Source organism: Sinocyclocheilus anshuiensis, unplaced genomic scaffold (assembly GCF_001515605.1).
Source record: "Sinocyclocheilus anshuiensis isolate Anshui unplaced genomic scaffold, SAMN03320099.WGS_v1.1 scaffold1885, whole genome shotgun sequence".
Taxonomy (NCBI): Eukaryota; Metazoa; Chordata; class Actinopteri; order Cypriniformes; family Cyprinidae; genus Sinocyclocheilus; species Sinocyclocheilus anshuiensis.
The window spans coordinates 1,071,674-1,091,064 of NW_015542322.1; the positions used below are offsets into that span (position 1 = coordinate 1,071,674).

At 37.2% G+C, this 19,391-nt stretch overlaps 2 protein-coding genes across 9 annotated transcripts in view; one reads left to right on the forward strand and one right to left on the reverse strand.

The window, feature by feature from the left end:
- The window catches only part of LOC107690938 (brain-specific angiogenesis inhibitor 1-associated protein 2-like), a 60,863-nt gene extending 52,348 nt beyond the window's left edge, over positions 1 to 8,515 (forward strand). For 5 of the 8 annotated variants that reach the window (XM_016489369.1, XM_016489375.1, XM_016489373.1 and 2 more), the window contains 2 exons: positions 1,010 to 1,047; positions 3,953 to 4,852. In XM_016489369.1, the coding sequence (XP_016344855.1) occupies positions 1,010 to 1,047; positions 3,953 to 3,983 (69 nt within the window). In that variant the 3' untranslated portion in view covers positions 3,984 to 4,852. Of the gene's footprint in view, positions 1 to 1,009; positions 1,048 to 1,251; positions 1,304 to 3,952; positions 4,853 to 6,391; positions 6,702 to 8,290 lie in introns of those variants that run through there. The other 3 variants (XM_016489371.1, XM_016489370.1, XM_016489376.1) reach the window with 3 other exon arrangements.
- LOC107690937 (serine/threonine-protein kinase LMTK1-like) lies at positions 156 to 19,205 on the reverse strand. Its single transcript, XM_016489368.1, has 9 exons — positions 19,069 to 19,205; positions 18,406 to 18,490; positions 18,097 to 18,218; positions 17,741 to 17,890; positions 13,357 to 16,846; positions 13,113 to 13,257; positions 12,813 to 13,022; positions 11,502 to 12,230; positions 156 to 167 (listed from the first exon to the last, which is right to left on the reverse strand). Exons 1-8 carry the CDS (start codon positions 19,155 to 19,157, stop codon positions 12,202 to 12,204), a joined length of 4,320 nt encoding a protein of 1,439 aa, XP_016344854.1. The 5' UTR covers positions 19,158 to 19,205; the 3' UTR covers positions 156 to 167; positions 11,502 to 12,201.
- Between the last annotated feature and the right edge of the window lie 186 nt (positions 19,206 to 19,391).

Genomic DNA, 19,391 nt, shown 5'->3' on the forward strand with positions numbered 1-19,391 from the left:
TTTCTATAAAAATTTTAATAGTACTGAAGCATTAATCACCTTATGTAGACATTTATCAGACATGCTGAAATATAGCGGGGCGACAGTTCGATTAATGCAGCCCAATCTCCAGCTAACCGCATAGAGGACGTTCCGGGACATTACCCTAAACCGAGATCAGTTTCCACCTGTGACCATGTGTTATTTTAACAGCCTGAGCCCCCATTAGAATAGACCTGCCCTGTTTGATTAAACTTCCCTTTGAGAGGCCATTTTGGACATTTACAAATAGATGGGTTTGGAGTGGGAACAAAGAGAAACGACTACAGTGAGAGAGCGGGTATTTGTCTGTGGAGGTCTTCACTTTAAATTAAATGCATTTTTATACAGGTACAGATACATACAGCAGCCTTAGAACATTTAAGCTATTTTTCAAATGTATTCGTTTCAATATTTCAACCTGGATTTCACCAGGAAAATAGCTATAGAAGCTGGCATGGCGTTACAAACAAACAAAATCTAGTGTTTGTCTTTGGCATTTAAAACCATCATTTATTTTTGAGAATGGTTTGAATGAAAAACATGTTTGTGTACTACACTTCACTGAAATAATTATACTTGCAATGGCTTGCAATGACTTAAATATGTATGAATAAGCATGCAAATACTTTTTTAGTATTAAAAGAAGTAGGGCTTTGTTATGTAACAAAGCCAGCAACAAACATCTCATCTCAACTCTCATCATTACCCCCGGGTCCCCTCCTTAGTGCATTCAATATGAATTAAGTTTTGCTTGGGGAAAAAAAGGACATGTATGTCTGTTGTGTTTCTCTGTTCTCCCAGAGTCAGTGCTCAATTGGTTCCGGTTCAGGATGCACTCAATGACCTCCTTTTTTATTCCTGGTTACAGCAAAATGCTGTAACTATCGTCAATACTGCAGTTCATAAGTGTTATGCATTCTTCTACTGCCGTCTACTGGGCATTTGAGGAAAAGTAGATGACTAAAAGATGTTCTCTTTTTCTTCACAGCAAGGGTTGGAGGAGTACGAGTCTCGATTCCAAACGAGGTAAGACCTAAATTTTTACTTACTCACATGCCAACTGAACAGAAACAGTATTTAAAAAAAGCATATTAGTTTGTCTGTAAGTTCTTTCTTTGTTTTCTTTTTATTTAACTTATTCTTCTCTGGTTTTGTTTGAATTTAAAAATCCCACATATTTTGAATTTTGATTATGGCAAGCAAAAAAAGTCTTGTTTGCTTGACCTGCAGCCGGAACAGACGAACATAGCTGACGTTTCTGAAGGTCTAGCCCAAACATAAGGTGGGCGGGTGACCAAACGGCACCTAAACCCATATTGAACAAGGCAGAAACCTCTGATTGTTTAAATGGGTTTCATAAACCTCGCAGTAATATACTGTAGTTAGTCGTTTTTGGTCTTTTCCCATAGGTGAGAGCCATACCTACTCTCTTGAACATGGTGTAGCCATACTTTATCAATTTGAATGAACCTTTTTTTTTTGTATTGTACAAAGCACCTTGTGTGACATCACTATAATAAATAAATAAATAAACCCTTCTGGGTCATCTATGGGGAAGACCATTCCCAGCTTTTATTGCAAATTCCTTTAGCATCACAATTTAAAGTAGATATAGATTAAATATTTTAAAATATTTTATTTTTCCATTTAAGTTACCATTCCATTCTTGCTTTTGCTGTCCATGTGTGTTTGTCTTAAAGGGGTGGTTCATTGCGATTTCACTTTTTTAACGTTAGTTAGTGTGTAATGTTGCTGTTTGAGCATAAACAATATCTGCAAAGTTACTAAGCTGAAAGTTCAATGCAAACGGAGATATCGTCTTTTAAAATTCTGGCAGTTTAATGCCTACAAAAACGGCTGGTAGGGACTACAACGAGTTACTTCCCGGGTTCGTGACGTAACAAACCCAGATAAACCCCGCCCTCGGGAAAAGGCAGCAAAGGGAAGCTTTAGAGAAGAGGAAGACAAAACTAGCGGTGCACGTAAAAATCTGTTCATATATGAATCACAATTCTGTCTTCTAACGATTCTAATGGATTCACAGGTTTCAAAATCAATGTTCTAAAGCAGCGGTTTTCAATACAGCTTTAATCAGGATAAAACCATATATTAAAAGCTAACATAAGCAGTAGCATTTACAAATAATTAGACGCACACTAAGCGGTTTAGCCAATCACAACACACTGGGCTAGCTAACCAATCAGAGCCCATCGCCTATTTCTGAGGGTGAGGCTTCATAAAAACAGGAAAAGATCAGCCCGTTTCTCAGAGAAGGGACAGAGCAGTGTGGAATAAAGGTAAATTATATAAAAATAATACCTTTTTTTTTTAAACAAAGCATTAACACATGTTAGACTGCACCCCATAAACACAATCAAGCCTAGAAAAAACCCAGTGAACCACCCCTTTAATTAGTCTTTTAGTGTCTTTTGTTCCAATTTTAATTTCTGTAGGGAAATTCATGAGAAGCAGTGTTCCACATGCTACCCCCAATATTTTCAATACTTGTAGTTCACTTTATACCTTGCTGTACACCATTTAGATTTGACCCCCATGATGCATTTAGAACAATGGGCTCCATTTTCACAATACATGTGTGTGGTTTGGTTTAAGCTTTTTCTGATATCTGATTAGAACACATTTGAATTGTTTACATTTTACTTCTGAACCACACACACACGTGACTTGTAGGAAATGCAGCTCATCACTTGTTTGTAACGTCCATTAATAGAGATTAGTATTAGCAGTAACATTAAAGGGATAGTTCACTCAAAAAAAAAAAAAAAAAAAAAAATCATGCATGTGTGTGCATTTATATGTACATAATAAATATACACAGACTTAACACACATATGTATTATGTAAACAAAAACTTTTTTTGACAGCACTAATATATATATATGTATCAAAGTACCATAGTTTTACCATCACTGTACCGTGGTATCGGCGCAGTATGAAATGAAGTTTGGAAGCAAGTTTATGTGACGGAGCGATGCGTGTTCAGACGGATGCTGCTGCATTTATAGACTTCATTAAGACATTGTAAACTTCTCCTCTCTTAATCCGCTTGTTTTCAGAGCAGATTTTACATGCTCGGGGCTTTTAACATTCACACCATCGAGCGCTCCGGCGTGCCAGAGCTCAGAAAATAAATCCATAAAAGCCCCAATCAAGCCGTTTGCGTGTGAGACGACACTTAAAACCAGATTGCGGCGGGTTCGTCATCGAGCGAGGCGCATAAAATCTGTTCAGAAACGTCTGACCACACAACCAGCAGAACTGGACCTTGTTTGTGAACCCCATTAATAACTTGCATTGTTTTTTTTCCTTGGGATGTAATGATATCAAAATATCATGGTACGATAATATCTCGATATGACGTCTACGGTACAATATTTTTTGCAATATTAAAAAAAAAAAAAAAAAAAAAAAAAAAAGATCTTTTACTCACCCTCATGTCATTACAAAGGACATTGTTCCTTCCTTGGACCACAAAAAAGGTTAAAAAAACTAAATTTCCTATATTCATAAATCTCATGAACCCTATTAAATGAATCTGACTGATCTGGTTCTTGAGTTCAACTCTGAAGGGAAAGGTTACCAGTGCACAGCATAAATTTCCATCTGTTTCTCACCCAAACTTGACGTAATTGGATCCAGAACACTTGCAGTATAGTGCACAAGTCGTATGGACTAATTTGCCCGTTAAGCTGCAGTCCTCGTTCAATGAACCTGGGAAAAAAAGAGAGCACCAGTACATTGGTGTTCCACATAAAGAAAGTCACACAGGTTTGGAACGTATAAGTAGATGATGACCATTTTCATTTATGGGTGAACTATTCCTTGAACATCAGTGCTTTATGCTCTTTGTGCTTCAATGTGTCTGTGTCCAAAGCCAACCTGGCAGCATCTCCCTCTCTTTGTTCCACAGTGCGGAGGGCAAATTGATTTCGACAGTGTGAGAGGACAGACAAACACACAGACACCACCTTCACCTCCGTCCACACACACTCCCGTCTTCCTTTATCTCTCAACAATCCATCCCCCTTCACTCCACCCTCAGAGGAAGAGGATCTAGATCCAACCTTCCCACCTTCTAGTTCACTTATTTTATCCCAGTCAGAAGCAGCCTAACGGAACCGGAATGCTGAGTATTCCATGCTGACCTTCCTCATTATACGCTCCTAACATGAGAATGTTGAACTTACTTTAGTAAACATGTTGAATTGTCTATCTCTTGCCTGTCTTTCATGCATGTACATGTCAACAATGTATAAATGCATAACTTTTGCCATCCAGGGGTCCACGGATTTAAAGGAATAGTTTACATGAAAATGAAAATTCTGTTGTTTACATGATTTTATTATATTATTTTCTTCTATGGAACACAAAAAGACTTATTTATGAGATCGAAGAAGTGTTTTCTTTCCTTGCAATGAAAGTGAATGGTGACCAGATTTTCTCTGAACAAAATGCTTTTTGTTTTGTTTTTTTTGGGGTCATTTTGGAGTTTGACAGCAACTGGACCCCATTCACTTTCACTTGAGGGAAGAGAACAGCTCAGAAATCTAAATTTCTTGTTTTGTTTTGTTTTGTTTGTTTCTGTGGAAAATAGAAAAGTTGTATAGGTTTGGAGCAACACGAAGGCGAGTAAATACATTTTTTTTTTGTTGAACAAAAAATCTTAAATGAAAACCAATGTGGTAATATGATTAAATTTATTGTTTGTAACAATACCGGTGGGTTTATCAAAGTATAAATGACTGTTAATAATGAAACTCAGCTGATAAAGACCGTATTCTGTACATTGGTAAGTTTGCATATTTAAAAAAATATATATATATTCAGGTGTTTTTTTAATGATTCCTTTTACATTGTACAATTGAATGAAACTGATGTAATTAATTAACCACAACTTTCAGTGTTTTTCCATTTCATTGTTTATATCGCTGATGTAAAGGGTCTCTGTGATCTCATAATATCTCACCTGGAGTCCCTACAATGAAGTATCTGTTTTCTAAATGCATCAAGTGTTGTAGATCAGGACGGTGAATTCTGATGTGCAGTACACACTTGACCTTCCCTGGGTCTCAAGTGAAGATTGCGTTTGAAAGCCTAGAAGTTGAATTGGAACAAATTCTTTAAATATAAATGACAAAAATGGGTTGTTTCTGGAGTTCATGGTCCATGCATGAAAGAAAAGACAACTGGTACCTACATATCCATGTCTCATCACCATCCACGAGTGAAGCAACAAGCAGTGAGAAGCTGTGTGTTAGTGATTTCACCACACATGAGAGGTGTATCCCTCTTAACCATGGTACAGTAAATCACTGTAACACATGGTAACGAGCGGCTCATTGCTTGTATGAATATAAGCAGAAAGGAATGAACAATATAGTTTTAGTCTAGGCCAGTTACGGTTGCCAAGAGACATCTCAGATTTATTAATGTAGAATGTTTAGCTCATCCAATCAGATTTTAGAATCGGAAATATCCACTGATGTTTGTGTTGCGGTTGTTTCAGCGATACATCCATATTAATGATGTGCCGAGTCTTAATATTAATATAATCCATGTGATCCAGTGCCTTGTACATAGCACACAATATTTGTAAATACTATAACTGATAATCGAATGTTAAATTGTAAACAGGAGTATTTCTGATTTTTTTCTTTGACATGGATGCATTGTTTAATTTGGTTCAACAAGATCCCTGCGGATCCCTGTACAGCTTTTAGATTAGAAACATACGTAAAAACAGCAATAATCTAATTTGATACCATACTTTTTGGTTTAGTATCAATTTAAATATGATAATTTATGCTTATAATACACTTACACACCACTTGTGTGAGTTTTTTAGCCTTTTTCACAGGAGTGAAAGCTGAAGTCTTTTAGTTCCAGTGTTGTAATGTAATCAAGGAACTGATTAAATGCTTTGAAATAGCCTTTTTCATCGAAACAAAATGCTTATGATTAAGCTATAAAAGAGACAGTTTCTCTGATGTGATAGAAACACCGCATTGCTTGTCTGGTCTAGTAATTGTTTAAAGGTGCACTGCTCTATTTTCTCTGTATTGTGCTTGAATAGTCGATTTATCGTTGTACATGAAGGTGATGCACAATTAAATAAAAAGCACCTTCATTATTACCACAAAGTATGCGTGGAGACGTCCAGATTGTACACTTGCTTTCACTTTTCTCATGTTTTCCTGCACCAAAGATCCTGCCAGTTTCTTTGTGTCTGTCTGTCTCTCCTCCGGCTATAGTTTTTTTTGCTTTTGCACTTTGTCATTTTCTGTGTAACTAAACCAACTTCTTGCTGTAGCTCTGCCAACACGCTCCATCTCTGTTTTGATGAATTTAGAGACAAAAGCAGTAAGGTGTCAAGGACTGGAAGCCAGTGCCAGTGTTTCTTCTTTCTGCACTAGAGTAAAGACCATGGTACAGCCGCCACGCTCAGAGAGAGCTCCACCTCTGTCATGATATTTATGTCGTTTTCTTCTGGAATGCCCATTTTTGGATGTAAAAGGAGAGAAAGTACAATAATTGTACAGCAAAGTATATACACTCCAATATGCATGTACTTTGGGCGACATCAGAACAGTGTAATGTTGCTAAATGACCATGTGACTTTCTACTCTTGAAAAGATGAATAAACATTTCTTCAGATTAAAGCGGTGTAGTCATTTCTTATCTTGAATTTTGTGACTTTATGGTTATTGCCATGAATAGAATATGAGATTGTCGACAATTGAATTCATTTGTCTCTAAATTGATCTGTAATTGTGTAATATCTGTGCAGTTTTTGTGCTTGTCATAATGCTCAGATTGATCACTGCAGACACTATCAATCTGAAATGTAATACTGTTATTACATTCTTCATTTAGAACGCAGCTTTTACTGTGCTGCTCATTTTACTCTTATTAAACATGGTCAGGTTTTGAATTATACGTCAATGAAATGTTCAGAATAACATACTAACATACTACTGTTCCCACATTATATTTAATGTACATGGGCACAAAATTAGGGAGAGGAATTGTAAAACAATTTCATGAATCCGGTTTCGTATTTCTTTTAGTACTTTTTAAAGAATAAATACTGCCTAATGATGAATTAAATTCAATAATAAATATTTACAAATTCTTGCAAAATGGTAGATTTATTATGACTTTTTACAGTGTAGTCAGTGCTATTTTATAACTGGCCATTTTTAACAACACTAACATTACAAAACACATCTAACAAATGTATTTGATCCCATAATTTGAAGCATTTTTGAAACTATCAGATGTCATAATTTTGACAGTCTGCTGAACTGATGTTCAGTTCACTGTAAAAAGTTGCTCTCCTTTGGTGTGTCCTTCTGAAGTTGATGATCTTGTACCGTTTTGTACCATTTTCTGTGAAAGTGGCTACTGATTTTTTTCTTTTTAAATTCATATAACCATTTACAGTATAGTTTCTTACATTAAATAAGGCAAATAGCCAAATTCCAGGCCTGTTCTAATTTTTTCAGTGTGGTTCCTGAATTTGAACGCTTTTGAGTGAGTAAACTATGCAGTTTTATCTCCATGATCATGTATAATTTTAATGTATAGGGAAAAAAAACTGAAAGAAAATCGCATGCTTCTGACATAATTGAATATCTTAATTTCAGTATAATTTTTTTAGTAGTAATATTTTTTTAAGCAAAGAGTAGTTTGTTAGTTTTAAATATATAACAATATGGTATAAAATGTATTGTGATACTTCATGGTTGTACAATTATTCAGTCATTAGTTTTCAAAATGCTTTTTGGGTCTCTGTATATTACGTCAGACTTATAACTAGGCCTGATTTTACTTCAGTTTCAGGTTCTTTCCTCCTCAGTCTGTGACAAAGATCCAGCTTTCTAAAGAATTCAATTTACATGCACAATTTCATATATGAATGCAGAATATGATGTGATCATTTCCTGACATGACTCAATATAGTGACTCTGAAATGAATCTTTTGAGCAGCCATGTGTGTGTAATGACGCAGGGAAGAGACTGAAGTTGAATTACAATCAGCACGACTGATTTTAAAGCATGAATAATCTCAAATTTTCATTTCCTTCCATTTTTATTCCCTCAAAAGTTAGGCTTCAAACCTCCTTTTTTAAATTCATGCTGCATGTTATATTGCCCAAGATTTTTGGTAATAACTTTTAAGCATGCATAAAAAGAATAGCACGTCTGTCCGTTATATAATGTTATGGTTTGTATTTTTATTTTTTAGAGTGAGGGATCCTCTCCAATTCACCACATTTGCGCTCACATCTCGCCAAAGACAAAGCAATTCCAACAGCAAGCAGAAACCCAAAGTCATTATAACTGAAGACCTTGGATCTCGACTCCCTTATTAGGACATCAATGTTTCAAACACATTTTTGCATGTCACATGGACTAGAGCTACTGTACAGAACCTTCTTACAGCAAATTACCCACAATCCTCAGTCAAAGCAACAGAAGGCGATGCTCTGAGCTTCTGATCATTCAAGTATTGCCATTGCTACTAGTTGATGAACCATTTTAAGCTTGATTTGTTTTTTGTATATATGAAAATATACAAATGTAAAAACATTTAGTAAGACCTTTTTACTTTTAGAAGACCTCAAGAATGTCTGTTTGGTCCATTGAGGGAAAACTACTCAAATGACCAAATATAAGCATGATTATTTTCTTTGATGTGTTTTTGTCTCATTCAACACATATATGTAAGGTTCTGTAGAAATCTGCTGCCCTCCTGCTACCATACATTTGTTTAGGGTCTGCTGCACTTTGAATCAAGGTTCAGCCTCCAAAAAAAGAGAGAATCAACTTGTTTTGAATTTATATTTGAACAGAAATGCACCTCTTCGCTTGATATAAACACATTTTATATGATATATTAAGTACTAAGATTGTAGATCTTACTGTAGAGATTGTAATTTCATATCACTATCATGATTCTGGTGCTTGTTCATGTCAAACGCAAAAGGTGCCATTTTTTTTGGTTAGTAATGACTTAAATGCGACGTAAACCATATGGCTTCCGAAGACCTATACAACAGCCCTACTTTTTCTCCTTTTGGAGTATTTATTTTAAGGTAAAAGAAAGGTTTGCAAAGTCTGCTAAATGTTTTACTTTTGTATTCCACAGAACAAGAAAAACATCAAGCATCATGAACATATTTAACTTACGAAGAGGTGATTCATTAAAGTGTGATTCAGTGTGATTCATTAATGAAATTTCTAAATTTGTTAACACATTGTATTCTGCACTTTTAGTAGCAAACAGACAAGATTGGCAGCCTTTCCTAAACGGTAATAGTGAGCATATTCTTTTAGCCACATTTCCAATGTAGCAAACAAGATATCACTTATTGATATCATTTTTGCAGATACCAAAACTTCAAGATCTCTTAAAAAGGGTCAAGAGGATGTCTTAAAGCCATTCTCCTCTCTTTTGTATCTCAATTAAACTGTCGATTACAAAGATGGCTCTTCAAACACAGCCTCCTCCCTAATCTTTTTTTTTCAACACAAATCCACTCCGTATTCATACTTTCTTAATAACCACCCTCATGCCTTCAACATTGCCACACAAACCACTTCACTCTCACTTATTCTCTCATTAATTCTTCTATATGCGTGCCACAAACTGAGGATTTTAAAGCCTTTCAGTAACACGTATCACCTGTGTTCACTCATTAGCCCAATCCACATCAATTAGTTAATTAGTGGGTTGTATGAACCAAACAGCACCAGAAAACTGAGAAAGAAAAAGTTTTCCAGAGTAACTTCCAAATGAAAATATGTAGCAATACTCACGGTTTATGAACACTGTATAGTGATTATGTGTGTTCTTATACTGTATGTATATGATGTAAATATTGTGTGTGAACAGAGTGAGAATGGAAAAATTGAGTATGACTAGACAGAGAATTTGTATGATCCGTTTCGGAATTAGATATTTTTCCACCAGTTCTATTTTCTTCCATTTTCTTTGTTTTTTGCACGTGTATGTGTCATATTAAACAAATAATATGTGTAGAAAGACTAATAATACAGCCAGTTGTATAAAAGTGAGGGTTACCTGTGTATGTATTTTATTTATCCTGCTAAATCATCAATATGAAATGTTACAGTTATGCTGTCATCTAGCATTTATTATGTTGAATCTGCTTTTAATGTGTTGTAATTAAAGTTATACATGAAAACAACAACAAAAACTGCAAGAGAGAACCGCCAAACAGAATCGTTTTATTTTTCTCACTAAATTTGTGACACATTTGAGGAACAGAATTACATACACTCTCGCTTAACAATATACTGCGACTCAAAACCATCGTAAGGGCAAATTCCCCAAGAAAAATCTGTGAATCCGCCGCTCTGAATCAGAATGATTTACAGGACGCAAATCCGACTTGTGCCACATCGACTGATACATTTCTTTGGCAGAAAACACATCTTTTCCCTTTACCTCCCAAGTGCCCATTTGATCTTTCAGCAGTTTAAAATTGTTGAATCAAATACAAAAATAGTACAGACTGTTGTCTAGTTCAATCTAAGCTAGACGATTACATAGAATAAACGCCTTCACAGGCAAACGAACAGAACATATCGAGAGTAGCGTATTGAGATTTATGCTTGGTCGGACACACAGAAGTGTGCAGGTAGCATCGAGTCCCTCTGTACTGTACACGGTTCTCAGTCACATCAGCAGGCTAGCTCGTCCTCCTTGATCACGTCCAATTTGTTTCCCAACCATATGAGAAAAAAAAAATCACAATATCATATGTCCATTTTGTTCAGCAGTTTAAATTGCTCCTATTGGTCCAGTTTTATAAAGTCCAACAACTAGACATGACGCGTTGCAGCTTGCAATGCTGAAAAGCATTGATCTGTTCTTCAAAGTCCAAGGAAATATAAAACATGTTGACTAATAAATAACACTCTTAAGTATATGATTAACACCCTGATCATCATAATACAACCCGGCTTCAATCTTCAAAGGTAGCAAGCACGTACAGCATCATTTAATAGGGTGAATACAGGTCAACTGGAACACTTTCTGATCATTTGTAATCATTTTTTATAATATGATTCAAATGGCTACAATAATATAATGATGATGCTTGAGTTTAAGTGTCCCTCTTCACCAGTAGTCACCCTAAATACATAATTAAATACATGTCAAATCATCAAATCCTCCATTACATAAAAGGTTGTCAATTACATATGGTTTAATATTGATTTTTGAGATTATTTTGAGTAGTTTTTCTACTTTTCTACTGCATGTTAAAACTTCACTATTAAAAAAGGTCATCTTTTTTGTTATTATTTTATGGATTTAACTGCAGATATTCAAAGTCAAACTGTGAAACATGATTTCTGCTATGAACAGTGAAATAGCAAAAAAATGACAAATGATCATATCATGTGCAAACTGATTTAAATTGAAGCACTGAATAAGTAAATAAATAACAAAATGATCTAAAACACTAAGCATTCAAATCACGAAGAAAGAGAATCGATAATAATAATCCTAGTGTGATTATTAATAAAATCATAAAAGTGGTTTCAGAATGCCATGTCACCATAACACAATGCTACTCTCAGGCAGGTGACAATCACAAGGCAGCTGTGTGTCGTGAACTTCATTTTAGTCATAAAAACACTTAAATATCCTCTCCTTTTTTAAAACTCCTCCTTTTATAGACAAACAACACTGCATTGATATTTCACAGTAAAAATCAGTTCAGTTTAGTTTTGTTACATTTCGCTCATTCAATTTTTGTATCTGACAATCTGCTGAACAGAGTATCTGATGTTGTAAACAGTCACAGTCAGTTTCCAGTAGGTCCATATAAACTAAGCAGATCCATCCAAACTCTGTTTCATTTATAATACGCTTAATTTTTGTTTGTTTCCTATTATGTTTTAGTCATTCCCACATATTTTTTTTTCTTCTGGGACCCTTTCGAAAGGGCTGCTCTGAAGTGTTTGCTGACATTAAGAGGCACTGTCTTTAAGGGGATCCAAAACGGTTTCCAAAGAGATCAAAATCTCCTTCTTATTGTGATCTACTCAATAAAAAAAAAGAAAAGAAACAAAAATAAATAAGTGTCTGCCAGTGCTGCTCAGTGTTGGCAGTAGTATGGTGATTCACTCTCTTTCCCCATCTTCACTGCTCCCTTTAAAACAGAGGAAAAAAACATCAAATTTATATTAGCTTTGTTTAATTAACATGCAAAATTATCACAGGAGTATTTTTCTGTAGAACAAATCTGTTCGAAGACAATATCATGTGAAATATATTACGTGTAAAAAAAATCAAAACAATGTACTTTAAAACTAATATTAATTTGTGCACATTTTCATTTTAGCTTGTTTTGGAGTCATGAAATTGAACCATTGACAGAATGTTCTGGCAATCCATGTTTTCACTGATATACATTAGGGGGCGCTATTGTGCATCTTCTGAAATAGTACAGAATCTCTAGATGCAAAATCAAGTGAAGAAGCAAAAACAAGCAACAGAAGCATTGCTCGCACACATGTAAGCTAACATGCGTAGTCTTTGACAAAAGCACAAAACTCTTTTTTTGATATATCGCATGTTCAGATATTCATACAACAAAATTTTCTAGGGACCATGAAAACTTTGTGAAAATGATAAAAAATGGTGGTACTGGCTTGCAACTTTAAAAAAAAAAAAATGCTGATGGGGAAAAAGTTTATTATAAGAACACTGCTTCAAACATGTGCTGTCTCACCTCCTGCAGAATCCATATCTGAATCCGAGATGTGTGTGATGGAGAAACGTGACACACTGGATGGAGAAACGGTAAAACGGGAGACCTGTGCCACAGGTTTAGTACTGCCACTCATTAGGCTCGGCTTTGGAGTGATGTCCAGTGGAGACCCCTTAGAAGATGTGGGAAGGGGCAACAATGGGAAATCATCTTCCCATTCAAACCCTGCACCTTAGATCAAAGAGAAAGCAGGACGGTAAATAATTAGTGTTAAAAATTCTTGAAAAATTATGGGCAAAAAAGAGGGAAAAAGTATCTTACTCTCTTCTGAGATGTTTCCATCAGAAGAGTCATCGGAGGCATTGATCTTTTCCTGCTGGTCTTGTGCTTTACCCTTTGCGCTCGGTTTGCTTGACTCTCCACCCAAGGGAAAACTTTGATCTGCCAGCTCTCTGGTTGGGCTTTCCTGGTGGGGTTGACATAATTTTATATTAAACTTCAAAAGTACTCAAATGTGATTCAATATATCATTGAAAGCCTCTTGAAATAACTGGACAATAAATACCTGGTCAAACAGAAAGACAGTGACATCATCGAAGAAAGACACCACTTTCTTTTTGTTCTCCATTTCGTCAGACAGTGAATTACTGAGCAGCGTTGGTATCTTAAGGAGACTTCTGAGATTGTGTGCATCACTGCAGTCGCTCACAATGATAGGTACGGTCAAGATCTCGTCCTCGCTTTCTTCGCTCTGTTCCTGGATACTGTAAGTGCGCAGCTCCTCATCGGACTCATCGCTATCCTCAGAGTCGCCATCTTCCTCATCTGCCTCCTCTCCATCTGTGGGAGATACCCGTCCTTCTAGTGGAGGGGGAGGAGAGCCAGAACGTGTGGAGCTTCTTTTGCGTCCTCCTTCTTCACAGTCCTTACTCCTGGATTCCAGTCCCTCATGTGTAGGGGAAAAGTTCCTTTCTGCTGTTTCCTTCTGAGATGCTAGTTCCTCTTCGGACAAAATGATACAGCTCACATCTTTGACTATGCCCTCTTCATTCTCATCAATAAGGACCTCTGGAATATTGGTGTTTGCAACATCACCCTCAGAAGTGACTTGGTCGAGAGACAGTCTATCTTCACGGCCTACTTGTTTGAAAGATTCCTCTTGCTTTACGTCGGGACCAAGCAAAGCATCTGAATTAGATCCTTCAGATTCCGATGGTACAAGTTCTGCAGAAAGATCTGAATCTACACCAAGATTTTCATTATGGCCAGAATGATCTTTTATGGTAGACACTTCATTATCAGGAGATGAGAGAGACACACCATTGATTGTGTCACAACCAGACATACCTTCATTGATCTTTGATGGAACATTTGAAGTTGCATCATGAGAGTTTTCAGGAGTTTTTTCACTTTCCTTTGTAGATGGCAAAAGATATATATCTTCATCTGCCTCCTTTTTTGGAGGAAGTAGCTCCTCTTTATCTATAATTTCCTCCATTCCATCTTTCTGATCTTCGAGTTCATTGATGTCCTCTTCGCTTTCTTTATCTTTCCCGGCATCATAGTCAGAGAAGTAGGCCGAATCTCTGTATGGAGTTTTATCACTCAGTGCTTTCAGCGCTCCATCATTGCTTTCAGATGTTGTCAATGCCATTACAGTATCAACGTTGTCCTCTAGCTTCTCATCCTCTGCCCTTATAATCTCTTGTTCAAAGTTAGACCCAGATATCACTTTTCCCAAGGGTTGGATGAAAACCTTAGAATCTTGTAGCTCATGGGGTTCCTTTTGGACAAACTCTGGAGATTCATTGTTTTCGGTGTCATATCCACTGTCCACTGTCTTGGGAGAGCTTGACGGATGGATGGAGGCAGGACTGAGTGTCTCGCTGGAACATGCTGTGGATGGTATGTCAATGGAGTCCATGGAGTCTGGGGTACCAACCTGCTTTTGTAATGACGTGAATGTTGGATTGATGTAGTCAACAGTTTCTACTTCAACGGTGAAGTCACCAAAAATCCCTGAGGTTACGTCAGTGATGTCATCATCGCTGCAGTCATCAATCTCCACCAGACTGATACTAGAGCGTCCATGGTCCACACCACTGTCCGCTGTCTTGCTTAAGTCTGACTCTGACTCTGATTTGGGTAACTCTGCTTGGGATTTCTCTAATTGTGGAGTGATGGCAATAATTTCAGTTTTGGGATCCATTAGAGATACATCTTCATGCAAAGCTTTTTCTTGCTTCAAGTTTGTTTCTCCTACCCCAATATCCACATACTGCTGTGAGACATCAAACTGTTTGGCACCTTCCCTTGATGGCTCTATTTTGGAAACTATATGTCCAGCAGATAAAGGTGTTTGGCCTAGATGTTGGTCTTTTTTGGGCAATGTCATGGGTTTCCCTGGAATACAGTCAATCATGAAGCAGTTCCTCACAAGTGTTCCTGTTAGAGGATCTACAAAATGTGAACTGCTCAAAGCTTGACAACATGGCACGGGATATACTTCAGCCTCTCTGGGTTCATGGCACATATGGATATACGAGCTGCACTCGGGTGAAGGGTTTGAAGGTACATGTCTTCCATGCACCAGGCAAGTGTTGCTTTTGACTGTTGCCTCTAAGTAGTCAACCGGTTTGGCCATATGGTACGGCAGGGTCTGCTCTTCTGGCCATGTATCTTCAACGTCAGTCATCGGCATAGTGTAGTGGAAATCTGCATACGAATCTTGGATACAAGACCCCTGCCTTTGACGCAAGGTCCTTGTGTTTGTATTTGCTGGATTGCTGGTGGACCAGCTTCTTGCTCGCCTTTCCACAAAGATGTCTTCCTCTTCCTCAGAGTCGCTGTCATCTCGTCCTACAAATATAGCACCACCTGACGCCATGTCAATACAAACTGAGTGGCTACCTGGCATAGTCTTCCTCAAAGAGCCCATCATATCATAATATCCTCCCGTAACGTTCTTTCCTATAATGGAGCCTTGAATGCTCTCCAAGTAAGGATCAGCATAGCCTTGTGGAGGACTTCCAAGTGATGGGGAGACACCTAAAGGCTCCTCCAGTTCCCCAAGTGCCTGTCTTAAGCTTCGAGACCCCCAGCTCTCTTGTGAAGCCTCTGTTGGATCTCGTATCAGGTAGCGGTCCATGATCTTAGGAGGTGATGGTTCATAGTAGTAACCTCCATCCCTGTCTTTGTATGAGACATAGTGACCAGACTCCCATGCTCTAAGAGGGCTACCATGGCCCAAAAGAGGCTCCATAGTTAGAGACATAGCAGGACTGGTGTCGGAATCATAGGCACTGCTTTTGTGGATATCCGCTGACCAATAAATGTCAGGTTTAGCTTCAGGGGGACAGTTCATACACTCCCTAGAGTCTCCACTACCTGTTAGAAAGCTTCCACTGCTGCCCCCAAACTCTGGACTGTAAGCACACAGGGTGAAGTTCATATCAATATTGCTTTGTACTGGCTCCTCAATGCGAATGTAGTACTCATTACTCACTGATGGACTGTGAGCACTCAGGACTGGTACCACACCAGGGGTGTGTATTTGTTTGGACTCATAATATGAAGGAGAAACCCCTAGGGCGAGTCCTTCAACAGCACAGCCCCCCACTATTCCACCTGGAGGGTAGTAGACCTCCTGACAATGGGGATTGCCTTGACCCAAAGTGCCTGAGGTGGATGAAGAATGGTAGTGTCGTTCAGCCCGTGCCTGCTCCCACTTGTACTCAAAGTTGAGGCCATGGCTGGTTTCAGTAACCGTTAAGATGTCATCTCCAGATTCTGAATGGTAGCCATCTCCAGTGGGGAACTGTTCCAGTAGGGGGAATGATGAAGTGGTGGATGACATGGGCATGTCGATTGCTAGTGCACCAGCTCCATGGACATTAGCATGGCTTGTGTTTGGTCTCATGGAGTTCCAGCGTCTCTCAAAGTCTTCCTCTGCCTCACTGGCTCCTTTGGCACATAGGTAACTAAGCAGCAGATGAACTTCTTCCGCATTGGGCCTCTGATCAGGCTGAAGCCAACAGAACTGCATTACTTCATACCTGGTGATACAGAAACACAAACATACACTTTTAGGGCAACTGTTACTAAAAGTTTCACTTCCAAAGTGACTTAATGAGTTTTTTAAAATCTATTTTTCAGTAGAAATCTAAACATCCTTAAAACAATATACATTTACTTGAGAAGTAACACTGCATATAATATCAAGATTTTTTTATAGATTGCATTTTACAGATTGAGATTAATCTATAAACAATATATATCAATATAATTGATTAGAGACTAATGGTAGTGGAGATTTTTTTTTTTATGGTAGTGGAGAATGGTAAATTTATTGTATTCATTCTATAACATTTTTCTGTATTGTGCTCATAAAAATATTTAAAACCTTGTATATTTACAAGTTTAAATGCAAAAATACATAAATCAAAATTACAACATGTTTGGACTCCAATGTGTCCATATAATTTAACGGTGATTTCAATTTCTTGTTTGTTTTAAGTGTTTCATAATATTTGTGTATTGCATGAAGAAAAAAAAAAAAAAGCATAAAATCTTGTAACAAAAAGAGACTCAGTATTTCATGTATTTATATCAAAACAACACTGCACAAATACAGGATATTACAATAAGGTTTTATCGATCATATACAGTATACTATTAATATCTAATGCAGTGTTGGACCTAGAGTAAATTTATTTCGTTTCAAGGATTTTTAGAAATTTTAATTGGAAATTTACACAAAAATACAGCTACATTGTGTTATGGCCAAACTATCTAAACAACAACATTTAAATAGTTTTAAAGGCAAGGACTCGAAAAAAGTAGGGAGAAAATTGAAAGGCTCTAGCAGAATGAAAATTCAAGGCTCTAACTCTAGGTAATGGTTAATAAAAAGAGTAAGAAGAGCAATATAAAGTTTATTAGACACCCACCAGCGGTCAGAAAGAGGGTACTTAAGAAGTGGCTTGGGCAGCTTCAATTGCTGGTCCTTTACAGCATAGCTGAGAACCTGTCGGTCTGAATAATGGCGGTACGGCTGATTCCCCAACTCAAACAGCTCCCAGATTGTTACACCAAGTGACCTTATGTACAGAGAGAAATTTTGGTAACTAACAGCAATTAATGCATCAATAAATAATTACTTGATATCTATAATAAAGGTTATTTATTTAGGAGGCGGTATGATCTTCCTTAAACTGCTAAATAAAGGCCTAAATTCAACACTAGCTGTATGTTCTACAGATGAAGGAATTTGCTCTGTGCTGTAGCCTCTTTTGAAGGTACTTACCAGATGTTGCTTTCCTTGGTTTGGTCCACCACCAGTAAGTTACCATGAACCTCATCAACCAGTTCAGGGGCAATCCAGCGTAAGGGAACCCAGGTCTGGTCTGATGTCACAAAGTAGTCATCCTGGGGATGAACAGACATGAAATACAAGTTAATGAAATACACTAACCACATTTTGAATAAAAAAGCACAAAATCAACTACTAAATGAATGTAATCTAACATTCAGGTTTGTATTACTATTCATAATTAGATATTTCATAGATACATTTTAGTAGATAAAAAAAATGTATAGATTTAAGTGCACACACCTTGTACTTGTTGTGTGCTAGTCCATAGTCTCCAATCTTAACTTTCATGTCTGAGGAAAGCAGGCAGTTTCTTAAAGCCAGATCACTGCAGAAAATCAGAGCACCAAAAATAAATGATAAGCACCTTCTGAAAATAGGACATGGCCTAAATGATTTCATATTGCTGGCTCAAACATAACTGGATGCCATTTACAAAACTGCAAGCATGCATAAAATTAACATACAGTTACAAAGCATGACAGATGCAATGCCAGAAATAGCCATAATTTTTCTGCATTGTGATGTTACTTTCCAAAAATAATTCGTCAGGAACCTGTTCAAAGCATCTTGGCAAGGACATGTTTAAGTTGCTTGTAGATGTGTGGTGACCCCCGGCAACAAAATCACTGATGCTGGAGTGGAGTAAAAACACTCAGGCAGCATCAGGAGATTGTTGCAGGGAGAAACCATGAGACAGGAAACAGGTAATGCAGATATTCACACTCATTAGCTTCATGCTCATACTGTTAAATCTGTTAACAGTTTTCCAGTACTCAATTTGAGAATGACAAAAAAAAAAAAAAGATAACTATTATATTTTGTTTCTAAAGAATTCAGATTCTCTAAACATAGATTTGTGCATTAAAATAGAATGTTGAAGTAAATATAAAAGTGTTGGCTGACCTATGGGTGAAGTTGTTTTTGTGAAGGTGAAGCAGGCCTGAAGTGATCTCACACGCCATCCTCTGAAGTAGTAAGGGGTCAGGGGTCATGGAATCTGTTGCCCAACAGCTGCGCAGGTAACCTTTAACATCACCCTGTTGACATGGAACACATAAAACACATGCTAAAACACAAAGGTAAGGCGTAAATTCAAATCAGTATGCATAAACATCAAAAGAGTGTGCTGTCAGCCTGATTTTCCTCAGCTAACCATTGGGGGGCGATATATAGCAAGACATCATGAGGGCAGCTGTTTGATGTTGTTGCTAAGGGCAGTTCTGTTT

Excerpts from the sequence above, each read along its gene's own strand:
- LOC107690937 (XM_016489368.1), bottom strand. The coding sequence starts at position 19,157 with ATGACCCCTGACCCCTTACTACTTCAGAGGATGGCGTGTGAGATCACT. Across the intron at positions 18,219-18,405 it reads TAGCACACAACAAGTACAAG|GATGACTACTTTGTGACATC; the intron begins GTGTGTGCACTT and ends GTTCATCCCCAG. Across the intron at positions 16,847-17,740 it reads TACCCTCTTTCTGACCGCTG|GTATGAAGTAATGCAGTTCT; the intron begins GTGGGTGTCTAA and ends CTGTATCACCAG.